At 54.0% G+C, this 19,865-nt stretch overlaps 6 protein-coding genes across 6 annotated transcripts; 5 read left to right on the top strand and 1 right to left on the bottom strand.

Annotated features, from left to right (window-relative positions):
- Positions 1-239: 239 nt before the first annotated feature.
- Positions 240-3,963, top strand: KD926_005243 (proteasome regulatory particle base subunit RPN2; the record flags this gene model as incomplete). Its single annotated transcript, XM_053098485.1, has 5 exons — positions 240-379; positions 499-668; positions 741-1,264; positions 1,330-3,591; positions 3,658-3,963. 5 exons carry the CDS (start codon positions 240-242, stop codon positions 3,961-3,963), a joined length of 3,402 nt encoding a protein of 1,133 aa, XP_052957618.1.
- An 864-nt stretch (positions 3,964-4,827) lies between these two features.
- Positions 4,828-6,656, top strand: KD926_005242 (putative acyl-CoA dehydrogenase; the record flags this gene model as incomplete). Its single annotated transcript, XM_053098484.1, has 4 exons — positions 4,828-4,954; positions 5,015-5,280; positions 5,363-6,104; positions 6,163-6,656. The coding sequence occupies 4 exons, from the start codon at positions 4,828-4,830 to the stop codon at positions 6,654-6,656; spliced, it is 1,629 nt and encodes a 542-aa protein (XP_052957617.1).
- Positions 6,657-7,690: 1,034 nt separating this feature from the next.
- spt5 (transcription elongation factor spt5) lies at positions 7,691-11,084 on the top strand (the record flags this gene model as incomplete). The annotated part of the gene is made up of 5 exons (XM_053098483.1): positions 7,691-7,789; positions 7,850-8,050; positions 8,129-9,609; positions 9,667-10,406; positions 10,465-11,084. 5 exons carry the CDS (start codon positions 7,691-7,693, stop codon positions 11,082-11,084), a joined length of 3,141 nt encoding a protein of 1,046 aa, XP_052957616.1.
- A 1,177-nt stretch (positions 11,085-12,261) lies between these two features.
- On the bottom strand, positions 12,262-14,592 carry triA (putative mRNA capping nucleoside-triphosphatase; the record flags this gene model as incomplete). Its single annotated transcript, XM_053098482.1, has 3 exons — positions 12,262-12,432; positions 12,512-12,964; positions 13,018-14,592. The coding sequence occupies 3 exons, from the start codon at positions 14,590-14,592 to the stop codon at positions 12,262-12,264; spliced, it is 2,199 nt and encodes a 732-aa protein (XP_052957615.1).
- Positions 14,593-15,988: 1,396 nt separating this feature from the next.
- Positions 15,989-17,143, top strand: KD926_005239 (Zn(II)2Cys6 transcription factor domain-containing protein; the record flags this gene model as incomplete). The annotated part of the gene is made up of 1 exon (XM_053098481.1): positions 15,989-17,143. One exon carries the CDS (start codon positions 15,989-15,991, stop codon positions 17,141-17,143), a length of 1,155 nt encoding a protein of 384 aa, XP_052957614.1.
- A 580-nt stretch (positions 17,144-17,723) lies between these two features.
- KD926_005238 (acyltransferase family protein) lies at positions 17,724-19,334 on the top strand (the record flags this gene model as incomplete). The annotated part of the gene is made up of 1 exon (XM_053098480.1): positions 17,724-19,334. The coding sequence occupies one exon, from the start codon at positions 17,724-17,726 to the stop codon at positions 19,332-19,334; it is 1,611 nt and encodes a 536-aa protein (XP_052957613.1).
- Between the last annotated feature and the right edge of the window lie 531 nt (positions 19,335-19,865).

Below are 19,865 nucleotides of genomic sequence, written 5' to 3'. Positions count from 1 at the left end.
GACGTGTGCCTCGCTGGGTACAAGCTTCCTAGTATCTCCATCCCTCCATCCCATTCTCCATCGATCCGATTTTGTTGTTTGTTCTTCCTTCATTTCATCGACTCCCCTTGCAAATTCTGCCTCTTCGGCATTCTTTTCCCAACTCAAGGCCTACCTGACTAAATTAGGCCGACTTCATCCGTCAGACCTTCGTCGAAGCTGTCGCCTCATCCCTCCAGCGATAGCACAATCTCTCAGACATGGTTGGACTTGCTTCGGCCGCTGGCCTTGTCGGCTTCCTCTCTGAGCCCGACCCAGAGCTGCGTGTCTTCGCTTTGAAGACCCTGGACTCGCAGATCGATCTTCTATGGACGGAAGTCGTGGATTCTGTTCCGCAAATGTTAGTATTCGTCATCATAACCGTCTCACCTGCCTCACGTCTAAATTCGCGTTCTTTCCATCCCGTCCATCCACAGACTCCGGTGATGTATCCTCCTTGACTGACTCGATCATCTGCAGAGAGGCGCTTTACGAAGATGAATCTTTCCCCGAGCGCGAGCTTGCCGCCCTAGTCGCCGCCAAAGTCTACTACCACCTTCAAGAATACAATGAGAGCATGGTGTTCGCTCTTGGGGCCGGCAAACTCTTTCAGCTGGACCAAGGTGGCGAGTTTGAGGAAACTATCATCGGTAAGTAGCTCATTATCTATAGACTATCCGGAAATCCGCTCGAGCTTTGGTCTGATGTGACGTATTCTCCAGCGAAATGCGTCGATACTTTTATCTCCCTCTCTGCTGCCCAGAAGCCTGCCGCGGGTGACCAGCCGCCTAACTTGAACACTGCGTTCCCCACCTCCGGCGAAGGGGCCACGAGTACATCCGCCAGCCTCACCTCTCCGATCACCCCATTTTCGCAGTCGGCGTTGCCGTCAAAGTCGTTGCTATCTCGCCAGGAAGTTCCCGGGATCGATTCGGCTTACCCGGGTGGCGATGATGCCAGCGTCAAACAGGTGGAGACTCCGTTGGTTTTGCGCCGAGGTGTCCAGGGCCAGCTACAGGCTATCGTCGAACGCCTGTTCGAACAGTGCTTCCAGCAGAAGCGCTATCGTCAAGTTATCGGAATTGCTATCGAAGCCAAGAGCCTGGATGTCCTGCGTAAGACCATCATCCGCGCCAGTGAGGACGAGAAGAAGCAGGACGGTGAATCTCGACGAAGCGAGGAGCTCATGGAATATGTTCTCGACATTTGCATGGGTATTGTCCAGGAGCGTGGGTTCCGTAATGAGGTAAAAATCCCCTTTTCCGCCTACAAAGACAGAGGCCTCGATCTGAACTAACATTTAAACCAAAGATTTTAAAACTTATCCTCGACCTTCTCAACGAGATCCCCTCCCCCGATTACTTCTCGATAGCCAAATGCGTTGTTTACCTCAACGAACATTCTATGGCATCCGTCATTCTTCGCCAGTTGGTCGAGAAGGGCGATGCTCGGTCACTCGCTGTTGCCTATCAGATTTCTTTCGATCTGTATGATAACAGCACGCAAGAATTCCTTCAGAAAGTCCGGCAAGAAATTGCCGAGCTTGTGCCGGAGGAGGCCGAGACCGAGGAGAACCAGGGCACGACTGATGATGAGAACGAGCCCAAGGAATCCGATGCCCTGCTCGGGGACCAGTCTAGCTCCGAGCAACCCCGCTCTATCGGTGCCAGCGATGACAAGAAGCTCTCCTCAGAGACGCGCACGGCTTTCAAAAACATCATTGACATCCTTGACGGTATCAAGTCCATCCAATTAAATTTGGAGTTCTTGTACCGCAACAACAAGGCCGACATTGCCATCCTCAACAAGGTCCGTGACAGCTTGGAGGCCCGGAACTCCATTTTCCACACTGCGGTCACGCTATCGAACGCCTTCATGCACGCCGGTACCACTCACGACAAGTTCTTCCGAGACAACCTGGAATGGCTCGGCAAGGCTGTTAACTGGTCCAAGTTCACGGCCACGGCAGCTCTCGGTGTCATTCATCGTGGCAACTTGAGCCAGGGACAGAAGCTCTTGCAGCCTTACCTGCCCAGGGAACATATCGCCGGTGTTGGTGGATCGGGCTCTGTCTACAGTCAAGGTGGATCTCTCTACGCTTTTGGTCTGATCTACGCCAACCACGGTGGAATGGCTGTGGATCTCATCCGCGATCACTTCAAGAAGGCCACCGAGGAGGTCGTTCAGCATGGTGGTGCTTTGGGTTTGGGTGTCGCGGGTATGGCAACCGGCGACGAAGGCATCTACGAAGATTTGCGGAACGTTCTCTACACGGATTCTGCGCTCAACGGTGAGGCCGTCGGTCTCGCCATGGGTCTGGTCATGCTGGGAACCGGCAATCTGAAGGTCCTCGAGGACATGATCCAGTATGCCCATGATACCCAACACGAGAAGATCGTTCGCGGTCTGGCCATGGGTATGGCCCTGATCATGTATGGTCGCCAGGAAGCCGCCGACGAGTTGATTAACGGTCTTCTGGGCGACCCTGACCCTACCCTTCGCTACGGTGGTATCATGACGATTGCTCTGGCCTACTGTGGCAGCAGCAGCAACAAGGCCGTTCGCAAACTTCTCCACGTCGCTGTCAGCGATGTCAACGATGACGTTCGACGTGTTGCCGTGCTGAGTCTGGGCTTCATCTTGTTCAGGAAGCACCAGAGCGTTCCCCGCATGGTGGAGCTGCTTTCCGAGTCGTACAACCCTCACGTGCGATACGGTGCCGCCATGGCCTTGGGTATCTCGTGTGCGGGTACCGGCCTGGACGAGGCGATCGATCTGCTAGAGCCCATGCTCAAGGACTCTACGGACTTTGTGAGACAGGGAGCGCTGATCGCCCTCGCTATGGTTCTGGTCCAGCAAAACGAGGCCATGAACCCCCGGGTGAGCAGCTTGCGCAAGGCTATGATGAAGATGGTCGGCGATCGTCACGAGGACGCCATGGCCAAGTTTGGATGTGCGGTGGCTCTCGGCATCATCGACGCGGGAGGCCGGAACTGCACCATCAGCCTGCAGACCCAGACGGGTAACCTCAACATGCCCGGAATCGTGGGAGCTGCCGTCTTCCTGCAGTACTGGTACTGGTTCCCTCTCACCCACTTCCTGTCGCTCAGTTTCGCCCCTACGTCGGTGATCGGCGTGGACCAGAAGCTCGAGGTGCCGTTCTTCAAGTTCCACAGCAACACGAAGCCCAGCCTCTTCGACTACCCGCCCGAGCAGCAGGTGAAGACTGAAGAAGCGCCCGAGAAGGTCAAGACCGCCGTTCTGTCCACCACTGCGCAGGCCAAGCGTCGTGCCCAGCGTCGTGAGAAACAGCAGCGTCGGGAGAGTATGGATCTCGACCAGACACCCACCACACCCAAGGTGTCGGAAGCGGCAGACCGAATGGAGACGGACGAGGCCGTCGTCAAGGGCGAGGAGGAGGCCAAGGAAGGAGATAAGGATGCCGGTGAAGGCCAGAAGAAGCGAGTCGAGCGCGAGAAGGTTGGATATGAACTTGAGAACATGTCGAGAGTGCTTCCCGCACAACTCAAATATCTCACCTTCCCGGATCCCCGGTACGAGCCGGTCAAACGGGTACGTATACACTTCCTTACGCACAGAAAATTTGATCTATCAATATGCTAACCTTTCCCCCCATAGCCTACCGGCGGAGTGGTGGTAGTGTTGGACAAGAAGCCCGAGGAGTCGCGCGAGACCATCGAAATGAAGGCCAGCAAGGAAGTCAAGCAGCCTGCTGCCGCGGCGGAGACGCTACAGGATCGACTGCAGGCCGCCATCGGGGCCGCCGCTCTTCAGACCCCTCAGCGCTCTGGTCAAGCTGCCGGGGCGACTGCGGGAGCTGCAGCCGCCGCGGGTGTCTTGACGGCGGTGGACGAGGATCAAGAGGGCGGCGAGGAGGCCCCCGTACCAGAGGAGTTTGAGTACGAGTCGGATGGCGAAGAGTAGACGCCTACACTTTCGGTTGTATTACTAGAGTAATCATGGATCTATGTCTTTTTCTTTTCTTTTGTACCCACCCCGTTGCACGGAGAAATATCTTGCAAGTGGGTACTCATGTCTCCTTCGAATGACATATACAAGCATCGCCTTTTTGGATTGATTCATACCCAGAGACGGTCAAGTAGTGGCGTAGATCGGGAGTGGATGAACCGAGCTGGATTAACTTAAAACGCCCAGTTGCCCAAAGATTGGACAAATCGTAAACTAGTTTTAATAGTTAGAAGTGGACCATTCCTGCGACAAATGGGAAGCCTGACGATGACAATTCCCCGGTCTTTCCCCTGATTGTCACATGCCGAACCCCCGTCGTGAAGCCAGTTCCCAGCCTGAGGCTGAGCTCTCTGCCTGGACGCCTGGCGAGAGACCAGTCGATCTACGTCACGTGGTGACATCCTCGGCAGTTGCCTAATCGGGGCGAGCACTGTCAGCGACAGAATGACGCCAGGAGACGCACCTTCGCCAATCAGCGACGGCGCAAAGGCCGGCGGATGACCTGCAGTCCCGAGGTGTGCGACACGTGAGTCCCTCTGGACGCCAGATCCAGAAGGCCACAGCATGTGAAGACCGCTGCGGCTGGTAAGAATCCTCCGATTCCTGGGGATTTGTCCGAGTCCAGAGGCGTATTAGTATTCATATTACACTATATCTATTCCCCATCTCGCTCCCGTCTCCCGTCCTCTTTTACTTTACCCCGGATTGTCTTCTCCATATCTCTTCACTCCCCTTCTCTGGGCCTATACTATCCATTCTCCATTCTACCACAGCAGTTGCGCCTGCTCTTCTCCTTCACGTTCACATTCACCAGACAGCATGTCGAAGACTTTCTCGAAAGACGACGTCGCATCGCATAGCAAACCAGACAACCTCTGGGTTGTGATCGATGAGGATGTCTACGATTTGACCAACTTCCAGGATGAGCATCCCGGTGGTAAAAAGAGTATGTGACCCTGTCAGAGTGGCCAACGTCCCGCGGTGGGTATTAACGGTGCTGCTGCAGTTCTCCAGCGAGTCGCCGGGAAAGACGCCTCGAAACAATTCTGGAAGTACCACAACGAGGGCATCCTCAAGAAGTACAAGACCAAGCTGCAAGTCGGCTCTTTGGATAGCAAAAAGCCCGCGGCTGCTCCGGAGCCGGCGCCGGCGAAAGAGGCTCCTAAGCCTCAAGCAGCCCCCGTCGTCGACGTTTCCTCCGCTCAATCGTCGGACCCGCAGGAGCCCTATGGCGAGCTGATTCCGTTCGCCGATCCTTCATGGTACCAGGGTGTAAGTGTTCTAACGCAGGAGAATGGATCTGGCGGGTTGTGACAAGAATTCGGTGGCTAACCCTTTGCTTTCCTCGTTACAGCAACACTCGCCCTATTTCAACCAGACACATGCCGCCCTCCGCGCGGAAGTACGGGAATGGGTTGAGTCCGAGATCGAGCCTTACGTGACTGAGTGGGATGAGGGCAAGGAGGTGCCGGATAAGATTTACAAGCAGATGGGAGAGAGAGGTTACCTTGCAGGCCTGCTGGGTGTCAAGTACCCCGTCAATCACACTCCTCACCGGGTTCAATCGGTAGCTCCCGAGAACTGGGATCTCTTCCACGAGATGCTCCTGACGGACGAGCTGTCTCGCGCAGGCAGCGGTGGTCTGGTGTGGAACTTGATCGGTGGTTTCGGCATTGGCGGTCCGCCACTGGTCAAGTTCGGTAAGAAGCCTCTCGTCGACCGCATTCTACCCGGCATCCTAGCTGGCGACAAGCGCATTTGTCTAGCTATCACCGAGCCGGATGCCGGAAGCGACGTGGCCAACCTCACCTGCGAAGCTAAGCTGAGCCCCGATGGCAAGCACTACATCGTCAACGGCGAGAAGAAATGGATCACCAACGGTATCTGGTCGGACTATTTCACCACCGCTGTTCGGACCGGCGGGCCCGGTATGAACGGCGTCAGTGTCCTTCTCATCGAGAGAGAAGCCGGTGGCGTGAGCACGAGGCGCATGGACTGTCAGGGTGTGTGGAGCAGCGGAACCACCTATGTCACGTTTGAGGACGTCAAGGTGCCCGTGGAGAACCTCATCGGAAAGGAAAACCAAGGTTTCAAGGGTAAGTGCTGAGGAAATGTTTCGAGTGCGGAATCGCGATCACTGACGCCTTTTAACAGTCATCATGACCAACTTCAACCATGAACGTATTGGAATTGTCATCCAGTGCGTCCGGTTCGCTCGTGTGTGCTACGAGGAGTCCGTCAAATATGCCCACAAGCGCAAGACCTTTGGCAAGCGTCTGATCGACCACCCGGTCATCCGTATGAAACTGGCCCACATGGCCCGTCAGATCGAAGCCACGTACAACTGGCTGGAGAACACCATCTACCAGTGTCAATGTATGGATGAGACCGAGGCCATGCTCAAGCTCGGCGGTGCGATCGCCGGCCTCAAGGCCCAGTCCACCGCCACATTCGAGTTCTGTGCCCGCGAGGCCAGCCAGATCTTTGGTGGTCTGAGTTACAGCCGGGGTGGCCAAGGTGGCAAGGTGGAGCGATTGTACCGTGATGTTCGAGCCTACGCGATCCCCGGAGGAAGCGAGGAGATCATGCTGGATCTGAGTATGCGCCAGAGTTTGCGTGTACACAAGATGTTTGGCATGAAGCTGTAAATATTGATATCCACTTGCTTACTCTTTGTTGCTCCCCCTTCCTTTCTATGTGGCTATTATCTTCGGGTATATAGAGACTTCTTGGGTTGTAATATTTTGGATTACCTTCTCGGAGCGTTAAGGTGTATCATAGATTCAGAACTTTGCTTGGTCTTCTTCAAATTTTGAATACAAACTATAAATTCAACTTGATGGACTTCTTCCCGCAGCGAATATATAGAATATAGACAAATCAGTGGCCATCTCGCGATGCGATCATCGAGACAACAAATTTAATTTTGAATCCAAGGTACTACGTTTTCAGAATAGAAGCACTTAAATGTAAGTTTAAAAATATGAACCACTGAAGTGAAGGTGAACAGTCTGATCTGGGCGACTGCTGCAGAGCGCAAAGGCCCTCCGGCGGGGCACAGGGACTAGCCGCGCAGTCCTTGAGTCTTTCCTTCGGCGACGTCCTTTTCCAAACCTCCGCAACGCCATCAAACCTCCCCCTTTCACTCCTTTTGCCTTGCGGTACTGTATTTGCTTGGGTCCAGATACAGGACGTGCACACAGTCAACTATTTCCATTCAAATCATTTGGTTCGAACTTCTTTCACCACTTTCATTGTTCCTGTCGCGGTCGCGGACTCGGCGAACGACGACACGGACAAAGGCCCGCCCGCCTCTTTGGCCGAATCAATATCCCAGTCGGCGGAGCACTTGTTACCTGAGTTTACCTTTTCGTCGCCTATCTTACCACCTGTCGCCTCCTGCTGGTCGGACTAAGGTATTTGCCTACCATTTCTGCCTTCGCCCTTAATCTCACTGGACCTGGTGGTCTTTTCTTGACCGAGCCGTGAGCTGGCAAGCTTGCTGGTCTATTCAGCGCCTCTCAGCAGCGAGCTAACTTCAATCACCTCTTTTCTCCTTTTCACAGCTCAGCTCGGATCTGCCTTTGGCCCAACGACTCATCACCTAGACATTTCTCACCGGCCTCCGAAAAACTAGGGATCCCGATAGCTCATCCCGTCGCCAAAATCCAGTCAAGGGAAAATGTCGCGGAACGTCGTGGACCAGGACTTCGGTTCTGACGAGGAGGATGATGACTTCAACCCCCAGGCTGCCAACGATTCAGACGACGAGAGACCGAAGGTTTGTTCACATCGAATGGCGAGTTGGGCTGGGATCTGTGCTGACGACAAGGCCGATTAGCCGACGTATCAAAACCAGGACGATGACGATGACGACGACGAAGATGTGAACGTTGGACGGTCGAATCGAGGCGGTGATGGAGGAAGACACCAGGTCGTGGAGGACGACGAGGAAGAGGATGAGGAAGAAGATGGCGAAAATGAGGGCGAAGATGACGAGGAGGAAGAAGAAGAGGATGAAGAGGAGGAGGATGTATCATCGGTGAGTTGTGATAGTCCGGCGTGTTCGGAAACTGTTTCTGAGGTGATGTGCGAAACGCTAACGCTTTGCTTCATCTAGAATCGCCCGCGGAAACGAAGAAAACAACGAGGTGTGCACAACTTCATTGAAGACGAGGCTGGTGTCGACGAGGAAGAAGATGAGGCCGAAGATGAGGAGGATGAGTTGGCTGAATTCGGTGGCGAGATGCACCCTGACGATATGGACGCGCTGCCAGTCGGCGCCGAGACCGACGACCGTCGCCATCGTCAGCTTGACCGTCAGCGTGAGATGGAGGCGAGCATGGATGCAGAGAAACAGGCGCAGATGCTCAAGGAGCGTTATGGTCGGAAGAACGCTGCCGCCTCCGATTCGGTCGTCGTTCCCAAGCGATTGCTTCTGCCCAGTGTCGAGGATCCCAGCATCTGGGGTGTACGATGCAAGCCAGGCAAGGAGCGTGAGGTTGTGTTTGCACTCCAGAAGCGTATCGAAGAACGGCCCCCGGGCTCCCGCAATCCGATCAAGATCATGTCGGCTTTTGAGCGTGGAGGAGCTATGAGCGGATATCTCTATGTGGAGGCTCGCCGACAAGCCGATGTCATGGACGCGCTGCAGGATATGAGCAACGTCTACCCGAGGTCAAAGGTCATCCTGGTTCCGGTGCGGGAGATGCCTGATCTATTGCGAGTTCAGAAGTCCGAGGAGCTCACCCCTGGAGGATGGGTCCGTATCAAGCGTGGCAAATACATGAACGACTTGGCCCAGATCGAGGAAGTCGAAACGAACGGTCTCGCTGTGACTGTGCGCCTGGTTCCGCGACTTGACTATGGTATGAACGAAGATACCAGTGGACCGATGGTTGACCCCAAGCGAAAGCGTCCCGGCGCGAATCCCGCCGTTGCGCGGCCCCCTCAACGTCTGTTTAGTGAAGCGGAGGCCAAGAAGAAGCACGGAAAGTTTCTCTCTGCAACTTCGGGTCTTGGTGGCAAGTCATGGAACTACCTGGGAGAGACCTACGTTGACGGTTTCATGATCAAGGACATGAAAGTGCAACATCTCATTACGAAGAACGTCAACCCTCGACTGGAGGAAGTCACCATGTTTGCTCGTGGCTCGGACGACGGAACCGCCAACTTGGATCTGGCATCTCTGGCTGAGACACTCAAGAACTCGACGGCTGAAGATTCATATCTCCCTGGAGACCCTGTGGAAGTGTTCCGCGGTGAGCAGCAGGGCTTGGTTGGTCGCACGACTTCTACGCGAGGAGATATCGTTACTTTACAAGTCACGGATGGTGTTCTACGGGGTCAAATGATTGATGCACCCGTCAAATCTCTTCGAAAGCGCTTCAGAGAAGGTGACCATGTTAAGGTCATTGGCGGCAGCAGATATCAAGATGAACTGGGTATGGTGGTCCAGGTCAAGGACGATACTGTGACGTTGCTCAGCGACATGAGTATGCAGGAGATCACTGTCTTCAGCAAGGATCTCCGGCTGTCGGCCGAAACTGGCGTCGATGGTAAACTGGGCATGTTCGATGTCCATGATCTCGTCCAACTTGAGTAAGTCGGCCCCTCACCAAGGTGCCAAATTCTGTCTGTATACTGACTTCAGTTTAGTGCTGCTACCGTTGCCTGTATCGTAAAGGTTGATCGTGAATCGTTACGTGTTCTGGACCAAAACGGCTCCATCCGTACGGTTCTTCCTACGCAAGTCACTAACAAGATCACCCCCCGTCGAGATGCCGTGGCCACCGATCGTAACGGCGCAGAAATCCGACATGGAGATACTGTCCGTGAGCTTCACGGAGAACAGAGGAATGGTGTGATTCTTCATATCCATCGCTCGTTCCTGTTCCTGCATAACAAGGCACAGGCCGAGAATTCCGGCATTGTCGTGGTGCGCTCGACCAATGTTGTTACGGTGTCTGCCAAGGGAGGCCGATCGACGGGGCCCGACCTTTCGAAAATGAACCCGGCCTTAATGGGCAATCGTATGCCTGGTGGCGGTGGCATGGCCCCCCCCAAGAGCTTCGGACGAGACCGGATGATTGGAAAGACGGTCTTGGTCCGAAAGGGTCCCTTCAAGGGTCTCGTAGGTATCGTCAAGGACTCGACGGATGTTCAAGCCCGAGTGGAACTGCACTCCAAGAACAAGCTGGTCACTATTGAGAAAGAACTCCTGGTCGTGAAGGACCCTATTACCGGCCAGACGGTGGAAATGGGCCGCGGCAGAGGAAGCCGTGTTCCTCACGGTGCATCAGCAGCTCCGCCCTCCGGCTGGCAAGGAGGCCGTACCCCGATGGCTGCTATGGACTCATCCCGAACACCCGCCTGGGGTGGTGCAAACTCAGCTCGCAGTAAGTTCTGCCATCCTTCTCAATCACTACATTTCATTCTCTGACATAATTCTTCTAGCACCGGCTTGGTCTGGTGTGAGTGGATCTCGCACGCCCGCATGGAAGAACGATGGATCGCGTACCTCCAACCCTTACGATGGTAGTCGCACCGCCTATGGCGGAGGAGGTCTCGGATCTCGCACACCCGCCTGGAACGCCGGCGCACGAACACCGTACGACTCGGGATCTGGATCCAGCGGATTCGATGCCTTCGCCGCCGGATCTCGGACTCCCGCCTGGGGCTCATCAAACGCCGGAAATCGCACGCCTGCCTGGTCCGGGGCCACGGCCAGCAACGGCAGCAGGGACCGCGGCTATGACGCTCCTACGCCTGGAGCATATTCCGCCCCGACTCCGGGTGCTTACGGCTCCGCTCCGACCCCTGGCGCTTCCGCTCCCACGCCCGGAGCCTGGCCGGACAGCGCACCCACGCCGGGGGCCTTCAATGCTCCCACACCCGGTGGCCCGCCCAAGCCAGGAGGATATGACGCGCCCACGCCAGCGGCGTTCGACGGATCCAGCCGTCCGTACGACGCACCTACGCCAGCCATGGGCGGGGTCTCGACGCCGGGAGCAGGCGCCTACGGAGATGCCGATGACGGGGGACCACGTTACGACGACGCAACTCCCAGCCCGTGAGTGGACAGTACTTAGTGTGTATGTGAGAGAGAAAGATAAGGTTGAAAGTACAGGAAAATCTATGGATGAGATAATAAAGAGAACAAAAAAGGAAAACAAAACACAACCAATCAGGGAAACCAGGTCTAACATATTCCGAACATTTTTGCTCGCATGTTGGCTTTCCTTTTCTTTTTTCTTCTCGTTAATCAGATAAATACAGGCATCTGACATGATATGGTCAATCGGTTCATCTCATCTTCTGTACTTTTTGTATGTATTATTTTTTTTTTTTCGCTTATTCATTTTGCATCTATGACATCATTCAATCAATCCGTGGATTAAGCCATGTGTTCATCTATCTATCTATTCATTTATCTATGCGTCCGATTTTCTACCACTACTTCTATAGATCAATTAACCTATGCCACTAATTAATTTGACTAGCGTTCTAGTTGAATCAGTATCCCACCCATAACTCAAGGCCACCAAATCCCTCAGACTAGTTAGAGAAAGGGAAAGAAAAAGGGGGAGAGAGAGAGAGAAAATCGTTCACATTACACAAAGTACACATTTCATCTAATTGCCAAAAAAGAACCAAATAATCAAAACGGAAAAGATAGCGACGAGTCAATAATACAGGGAATTATTTCCGTTGAAAGAAAAACGAAAAGAAAAGAGAAGAGAAGAGAGCCAAAAGAAAAAAATCATCAACGTACCGTACACACGTAACGAAATAATTCGACCAAGAAAGAATTATTCTCTCCTCGCTTTGAACCCGCCGATGAAGAGCAAGCTTGGAGCAGATATATCCAAAGAAGTAGTAGAAGAAATGAGGAGAGAACGAGAATAAATATGAAATATGACGCAACTCCGAGAAAACACGATCCATGGCATAACTAAGTAGGTAGGTATCATCGGCCTTGGGTCTCTATCGATCCACTTTCCGAAGAAAGAGGATGGGAAAGAGAAAAACCAAAGAGAAAAAAAGACAGTGAAAAACAAAAAAAAAAAAAAAAAAAAGAAATGTCATACATTACATTCACAGTTTGCCTCTATTTGACGCGGCCACTGGACGGAGAAGATAAATGATAAATGGAGGGGGAGGCAGAAGAGAAAGATGGTAGATTATAGACAGAAACATCAAAAGGTAGACAGGAAATTTCGAGTGAAGATTTCATTGACAACATTGCTGGAATCAAGGAGGAACTGCTCTTGCTAACACGCGGATATTATCCACGAAGCCCTTTACTAACTCCTCGTACTGATTCGAAGGGTCTCCGGACATGGCGAGCTGGCCTTGACGGCGGATTTCGGCGGCGGAGCATTCGATCTCGAGTTCATGTTCAAATTCACCTTTGACGGGGGGCTAGAAGGGAAAGAGAGAACATGTCAACTATAAGAAAAGATGAAAGAAAGGGGAGGAAAGAAAGCACAGCGCAACATACCTCTGATTTGGCAACTTGTGTTAGATCGATTTGATAGGCGAGATGTCGATAGCTCATCCGATCCTTGTTACGGTCGCCGCCGCGTCCGCCTCGACTACCATCGAGCACAGGCAGGTGGGATACATCGCCTTCGTAGCTCATTTCAAGATTGACACTGATGCGCCAATCGACACAAGTGCATGGACTGTACACATCAAGGTCGGCAATCCGGCATTTTACAATTTTCGCGAGGATCTCGCCCGTTCGCTGGTCGACGGTGACCCGTACTCTGGGCTTGTGGCGGGGATTCAGGTTCTGTCGGATGACCGGAGGGAGTTCAGTGGGCGACACTTCGTAGAAGGTGTCCCGTTCCTTTTTGTGTGCGTAAGACAGTGGGATTCGATTGGGGTTGGTCTGTGGCATAGACTGTTTCACGGCTTCATTCAGGAAATTGTTCATCGCTCGATGTTGCGCCTAAGATCGGTTAGCTGACCGCGACAGTCCAAATGGAGGTGATGGGTACGTACCACTGTCATCGTGCTCTCGAACGCCGTCCGTAGGCGCGTGTTAGTCTTATTGATCACACCTTCCGTCTGGATTGGCAGATGAAGTCTCTCGTTTCGATCCATATCGATCAGTTGACCCATTTTGGCTTCCACCTCGATGATTGCCCCGTGGCCGACCGCCGATGTCCCTGCAGGGGCTGCAACGGCATCGGTTTGCAAGACAACGTGTTGATACAGAAAGTCACAGACCGTTTTTGTGATTTCTTCGTACGGAATGTTGCCTTTGATCGACGGCTCCCACGGGCCTAGACTGCCCGTGGTCTTACTGCCCGTGGTCTTGGGGGAGTCTGGGGGCTGACTTGGGGCGGCAGGACCGTCGACTGGCGGCGTCTCGGCCCTCACCGTGACCGACGAGTCGATTGCAGAGGTAGGAGCCGGATTCGACACAGACTGCTGGCGCTGATTCCACGGGTTCTCTGCCGAGTCCCTGGCGTATTTCGGGATTGGGGGAAGTCGGTTCGGGATCGGCGGGCATCTTCCTTTAGTGCGCACGGATCGTTGAGCGTAGATAGGGGGTTCGTTATACCTTCGTCGCTTCACCTTGGGACCGGTCGGGCTCATCGGAGCGACACGTGGTTGCGCGTCTTTCGCTGCCTGCGGCGCCGATCGCGCCTCGTCTACCAGAAGACTGTCGCGTGTCACCGATGCACGAGTCGACGGGGAGCTGTTAATGTGAGTCGCAGACGGTCCGACGCTCGAGCTCTGTACGCTGGACTGGCGTTCCCTCCCCGCGAAGCCATTTTCCATCGCCATGGGTTGCGACGCGACCGCCTGGTCTGGATATGCGCCGACCACACTTCCCTGTCGAGAATGCGGCGGATAAGTCTTCGGGCTCACGCTTTCGTCGGAAGCCCTCCTGTCTTGCGAAGCCGACGACTGCCGGGGGGTATATTCCATGAGTCCCGAGTCCTGCCGCGAGAGGCGGTGGAGCGTATTCGGGGACATACGAGCCGGCGTATCTGTTCCCACCCACGGGCTGGACACTTGCTGAGAAAGAGTATCCCGACCCGACGACAAGGGGCGACCGGACGGGGGCGTTTGTCGAGGATACGGCGCAGCAGCAGCAGCAGCGGTAGAAGCAGAGCCCCGAGGGGTCACGGGCATTGAGGCCTGCGCGGAGGCTTGCTGAGGAGAGTACGGTTGAGGGCCACGCGCGGGAGGGCTGTCTCTGAGATGGGATGAGTAGGTGGGGGCAAAGAGAGGGTTCGTAACGGACTGGATGGAGTGCGAACGCTGCTGCGCGTAGACAGGGGATTGCTGCTGGGGGAGATGGTTGTAGGGGCCGGGCGCGCCAAATGAGTCACGCGACGCGGAGGAGCCATACGGAGCGGGATGAGAAGGTTGATATTGATAAGGCGATTGAAGAGAGCCGTAGGATGAGGAGCGCTCGGGAGAAGCCTGAGGGTATGCGGGAGGATAAGAGGAAGACGGCGAGGCCGACGACGGCGCAGTCTGGTCGCGGGGAGGATAGGCGGGCTCGGATGGCTTCGCGGACGAGGCGGCCGCGTCGCTGTTCATAATCGTACGTAAATCCATGGCGGCGACTCAATATGCGATCCGCGAGAGAGGGTTGGATTGACTGGATCGAAAGAACGTGTGTAGTCCGGTGGGGAAGCTTGAAGCTCGAGGTCGGTCGATGGACCCCTGGGAGAGAAGGACGGCGATTGAAAGAAGCGGACGGCGTTCACGGCATGGAGCGGGTTGCGATCGAAGGGTCAGATGGGCGAGAGGAAGTGGAAGGGGGCGGAGGAGGAGGAGAGAGGAGCGAGGAGATGGGCGAGGAGAAGAAAGGCGAAGGTGAAGGCGAAGAAAAGAAGATGGAGAGAAAAGAAAGAAAAGAGCAGACGGAAAGAAGTGAAAGTTGGGCGGATTGCGGCCATGTGATTGGCCCGTCGGGCAGCATACTTCTTTTTCTCTGTCTTCTGCTTCTCTCTTCTTCTTCTTCTTCTTCTTCTTCTTCCTTCTTCCTCGTCTTTTTTTCTCTTTCTTCAATACCTCCAGCTGGACCTCTCACCTTAATCTCTCTCCATTCATCTCGCCTCTGCAGGTCTGTCTCCCCCCTTTCTCCCGGAGTAATCAGCACAGCTGCTGGAAGAACGCGTCCCATGCACGAAGCCGCGCCAGCGTTGGCGGCGCAAACGAGCTCAAACAGAGAGACAGACATGGCTGAAGCTACGGAACACATTGGAAGTCTTTGCGGAGCAGATGAAAATGGTCCATGGGATGCTGTGTACATCTTTCGAGTCCAGACGGTGTAGCCTTGGCCTGAAGCTTCGCAATGACTGGGCGACATGGTGCGACCTTAAAGCATCGTCCTAGGAGCAGACTACTTATCCATCCGTTCTTGACTTAGACCAAGTATTCTGCATGGGTTTTCCTCAATCTGCAATTCCCCGTCATTCCGTACACGGAGATCGAATGTGAACCGAAACATCGTCTTTTACTGATCATTGGCCGACTTGGATACGTAGGAAGACAAATTTAGCACACGTCCATTGAGAGGGAATAGCAGGCGGACTGATCGGCTACGTGCAGTCAGACATCGATAGCCTGGGCCGCAATCAGTTGCCTCGTGCATGTACCCGGGAAAAGCTATCCATCCATAATGCCCTCTTCCTTGCAGGAGGACAATGACTCTGACGACAGTGTCGATTTGTGCGACAGTGAGCTCAGCGCCCGGGGCTAGATTTTCATCGACCATGAGATGGAACGTTTGTTGATCAGGAACCGATCTGACTGCGCAGACGGAACCGACAGTCCCCCGTGGGGAAGAGACGGTCTCGCTGGCCTCTCTGTTCCTAGGTTATGTTTCATATGGACGTTTTCCTCTACGAAGGAAAAGTCAAATCTCGCACTGTTTGATTTCCTTCCATCTGGCCATGTCCTTCCACCCCTTGGATATTGATTCTTCTACCCAAACAGCTGAGAAAGAATGGGTAAACGGCCTTCACGACAGGCCTGCATTCGCTGCCACGGGCTCAAATTGCGCTGTGATCGCAATGCTGCTGCAAAAAACTGTAGCCGTTGCCTCAAGGCCGGGGTGACGTGTGTCTTTCGTCTGTCAACTCGCGGGCGTCAGCTTGTCGGCAACAAGTCAACACCCTCTCCGGTCCACGAAGATTCAGCTCACGAAGATCCGGCTCCTCACAGCTCAACAGAGGATGTATCCATTTCCGGATCTCCTGCCAGGGATTCGGAGGTGACTTCAGACACCTGTATGAATGAACTTTTACCCGGCTCTCCGTGCCAGGATTTCCACGATACCTCGCTGGATGTCGACTCTGTCTCAAGCCCTGTGAACCCAACCGCATTGCCCGCAAATCTGCCGACAGACGTCGCCTCCGACTGTTGTTCGATCGGGCAGACACTGGGCACGAACGACGGTACTGGGGTCGGCTTTCCCATGAACCTCACCTCGCCACAATTCGCCGACAGCAATGTGGTGGCACCCAAGCCAAGCGCACAGAGCCAATTCCGGGTGCAGTTCATGAAAGATGTGCTAGAGCTCGATGTAGAATTGATCCAGCATACTTCCGTCTTGCTCAATCCGACGGAGCATGGCCTCTTACAAGTCGCCGCTAATCAAACATTGACCCTCGCGCAGCAACTCCTGGAAATCTTCCATTCGGCGGAGTGCTGGACATCGCATACCGCTTCTCTGCAACTATGGGGCCCGTATCTATACCAGCCATCGATTCCTTCGGGATCGGAGCAGCCAGAGACGTTCCTGGACCAGGCGTCAACAATCCATGCGCTGTCCACGTATCTCCGCCTTGTCGAAGCTTATCAGATTCTGTTTACGCGGGCGATTGGCAACTACAACGCGGTCCTTGCGAATGGCTGGTGGAATTCCCTTTCCTCATCCCACGATCAGGAGTTTACCCTCGTCGGTCCTAGTATCCAATCGGCTCTATCAATTCAGTCGACCGTGCCAATGTTAGACCGGCTTAGTTTTATGGTGCAACTGCTGACGATGCCCTTCATCGAGGTGGATGTAGTTAGAGCCGTGATGGCAACCGTCCGTGAGCATGAAAGACAGCTGATGCAGAGCGTTACCCAACTGCAGCAGATAGGTAGTATTTGGTAGACTTTGATCGTGAATTTAATTCAATCTCAGTCGGGCTGGGTGCATTATTGCAAGTTGCAACGTAGTGAGAAAACACATGATCGGAGAATCCCTCCGATCGGCAATTAAGCCACTCGTCCGCTCCTCCCCTTCTCCTCTCCTCTCTTCTCTTCTCTCCCCCATCTCCGTCTCCCTCATCACCATCTCCATTCAATTCCTGTTGGCCCTGAGTAGTGGCAGCTCGACACCTCGGCGATATCCCTTCCATGGTGTCCAGGTAAAATGCATTTCTCCTCTCGTCGCTTCTAACCTCCGCTAACCTCGGTCGCCCTTCAGCATGCTGCGCCTACCCTCTTTACCCGGATGAATCGCACCTAGAATCCCTAGAACAATAGAATTAGACATCGTCCGCAATTCAGCATCTGTTTTCTGGCCTTCGTTTGTCCCTGGGGCTGTTTTCGCGCCCTCTGCCGTCCACGATCCACTCTAGTTTCCCCGTGTTACGCAATCCCCAACACCGAAGAACATCCAAGAACAACAAATCGCATTGCATTTCCGCCACTCTTCATATTGGTTTCTTCGCCTCCCCCTGCCCTCCATCATGTCGCAGCTCGGCAAAGACCCTGAGGCATCGCCGGCGATCCATGACATCCCGTTGAACGATCTGGAATCGGGCACCGGTCGCACCCTGTCGTCATCGTTGAACTGGCCGACTCTCGCTGAATTCTCGCCGTCGCACATCTGGCCTCCGCAAGCCAGGCAATTCTCGGACAACTGGCCAGAATATTTAGAACTCGTCGCTGGGAAGCTGATTCTCGCCCTCACACCGAGCTTTCTTCAGCACTGGGTGGGAGGACCGCCTCCCCAGCCGCCCAAACTTCATGGAATCGCAGCGCTGGACGGTCTGCGCGGTTGGGCCTGTCTGCTGGTCTTCAACTTCCATTTCTTATTTACATATACCTGGAAGGTCGCCCTCGGCTGGGGGTTCAATAACGACAATTGGCACCTCTTTCAGCTGCCCATCATTCACGTGTTGGTCTCCGGGCATATCATGGTAGCCATCTTTTTCGTCTTGTCGGGCTATGTGCTTTCTTATAAGCCTTTGAAAATGATTCGCGGCCGGTCGTGGGAGCAGACATTCACCGTTCTGGCCTCGTCTACTTTCCGCCGTGGTTTGCGCTTATATGTCCCTTCCATTGCGGGCATTCTGCTGGTCATGGTGGCTGTGCGTCTAGGCGTGTATAACTACTCGCATAAGGTCGTCGACCAAGGCCTCACAATCCTGGGGACCAACGAACAACACCCTCCCGTGATGAAATCCTTCAACAAGCAGTTCTGGGACTTGTACTCGACGATAGTGCAACTGATGGATCCGTGGAACTGGGGGCTCTACTACAACTACTACAACCCGCATCTGTGGACCATTCCGGTCGAATTCCGCTGCTCCATCGTGCTCTTCCTCACTCTCCTGGCCACATCGCGCGTGGCCACCCGCGTGCGTGTGTCCCTAGTTGGAATCCTCATTTGGTTCTGCATGCGATGGGGCCGATGGGACGTGGTCCTGTTCCTTTCCGGTTCGATGATGGCCGAGGCCGACCTGATCAACGGAACCTGGGAGCGCCCGGCGGCAAACGAGAAGCCATGGAGCCACCGCTCGCCATTCAGACAAAACGCCCTATCTCGCCTATCGGGTCGCAAATTCTGGATCGCCCTGTTCTTCATGGGCCTCTACCTGGGCTCCGCCCCGAACATCGGCTACAAATGGACCCCTTTCTACATGTGGACCTGGAAAGTCACGCCCAAGACCTACCCCGAGCCGCACCGGTTCCCCCAGACCCTCGGCGCCATCCTCATCGTCTTCAGCATCAATCACTCCAAGGACATCCAGAAGCTCCTCACCCACCCCCTGTCGCAGTATCTCGGCAAGATCTCCTTCTCCTTCTACATCGTGCACGGCCCCATTCTCCACTCCCTAGGCTACTCCCTCATGCCCAACATCTGGGCCCTCGTCGGCAAGGAGACCAACTTCCAATACTGCCTCGGCTTCTTTATCGGCTGGTTCATCTGCCTGCCGTTGTCCCTGTGGGCCGGTGACATCTTCTGGCGTGCCGTCGACGTCCCCAGCGTCAAATTCGCCCGCTGGGTCGAAGACCGCCTCGTCATCAAGACGACCGCGTCGACTAACCAACCGACGAACTCGCATTTGCAGTGATTGCCTTTCTTCACCCCTTTTCTGTTTTAACTCGTTACTATGCATTGTCCCCATTTCACACCCACAGCGGAATTTTTTTGACTTGTGTGTTTTCTGTCAGTCTTAACCAGCGCGCGTACTCTTCCCTATCCTATAGTATCATATCCCTCCACAGAAACAGCACATTATATATTGAATTGAATGAAATCGCTGGACGATTGACATTGTTTGCCTTTTTCGGCTTTATACTTTCGGTGACCCGATCTTATGGGCTTTTATGTTTTCCCCCTCCGGTTCTAGTCTACTCATCCTTTCACTTAACTACTCGGTCATAGGTCCCATAGAGTTCAACATGGTGATCGTGGAGGCTAAAAGATTTGTTCATTCAGTCGTTCACTCGTACTATACCATACCATATACCATATCATGCAAAACACGTCAACAAAGTTCATGATGAAGTGAAAATGTTTAAATATTTCATCCGTGCAACTTGAAAGTCGGAGAAATACAAGAGCCAACAGGGAGTCCAGTCCCAATGGAAAGAAAGGGAAA

The sequence above is a fragment of the Aspergillus affinis genome (assembly GCF_023601865.1).
Source record: "Aspergillus affinis strain CMG 70 chromosome Unknown NODE_25_length_320802_cov_86_012257, whole genome shotgun sequence".
Lineage (NCBI taxonomy): Eukaryota > Fungi > Ascomycota > Eurotiomycetes > Eurotiales > Aspergillaceae > Aspergillus > Aspergillus affinis.
Note: the sequence above shows the minus strand (reverse complement) of the source record. Positions and strands in the feature narration are given on the sequence as shown.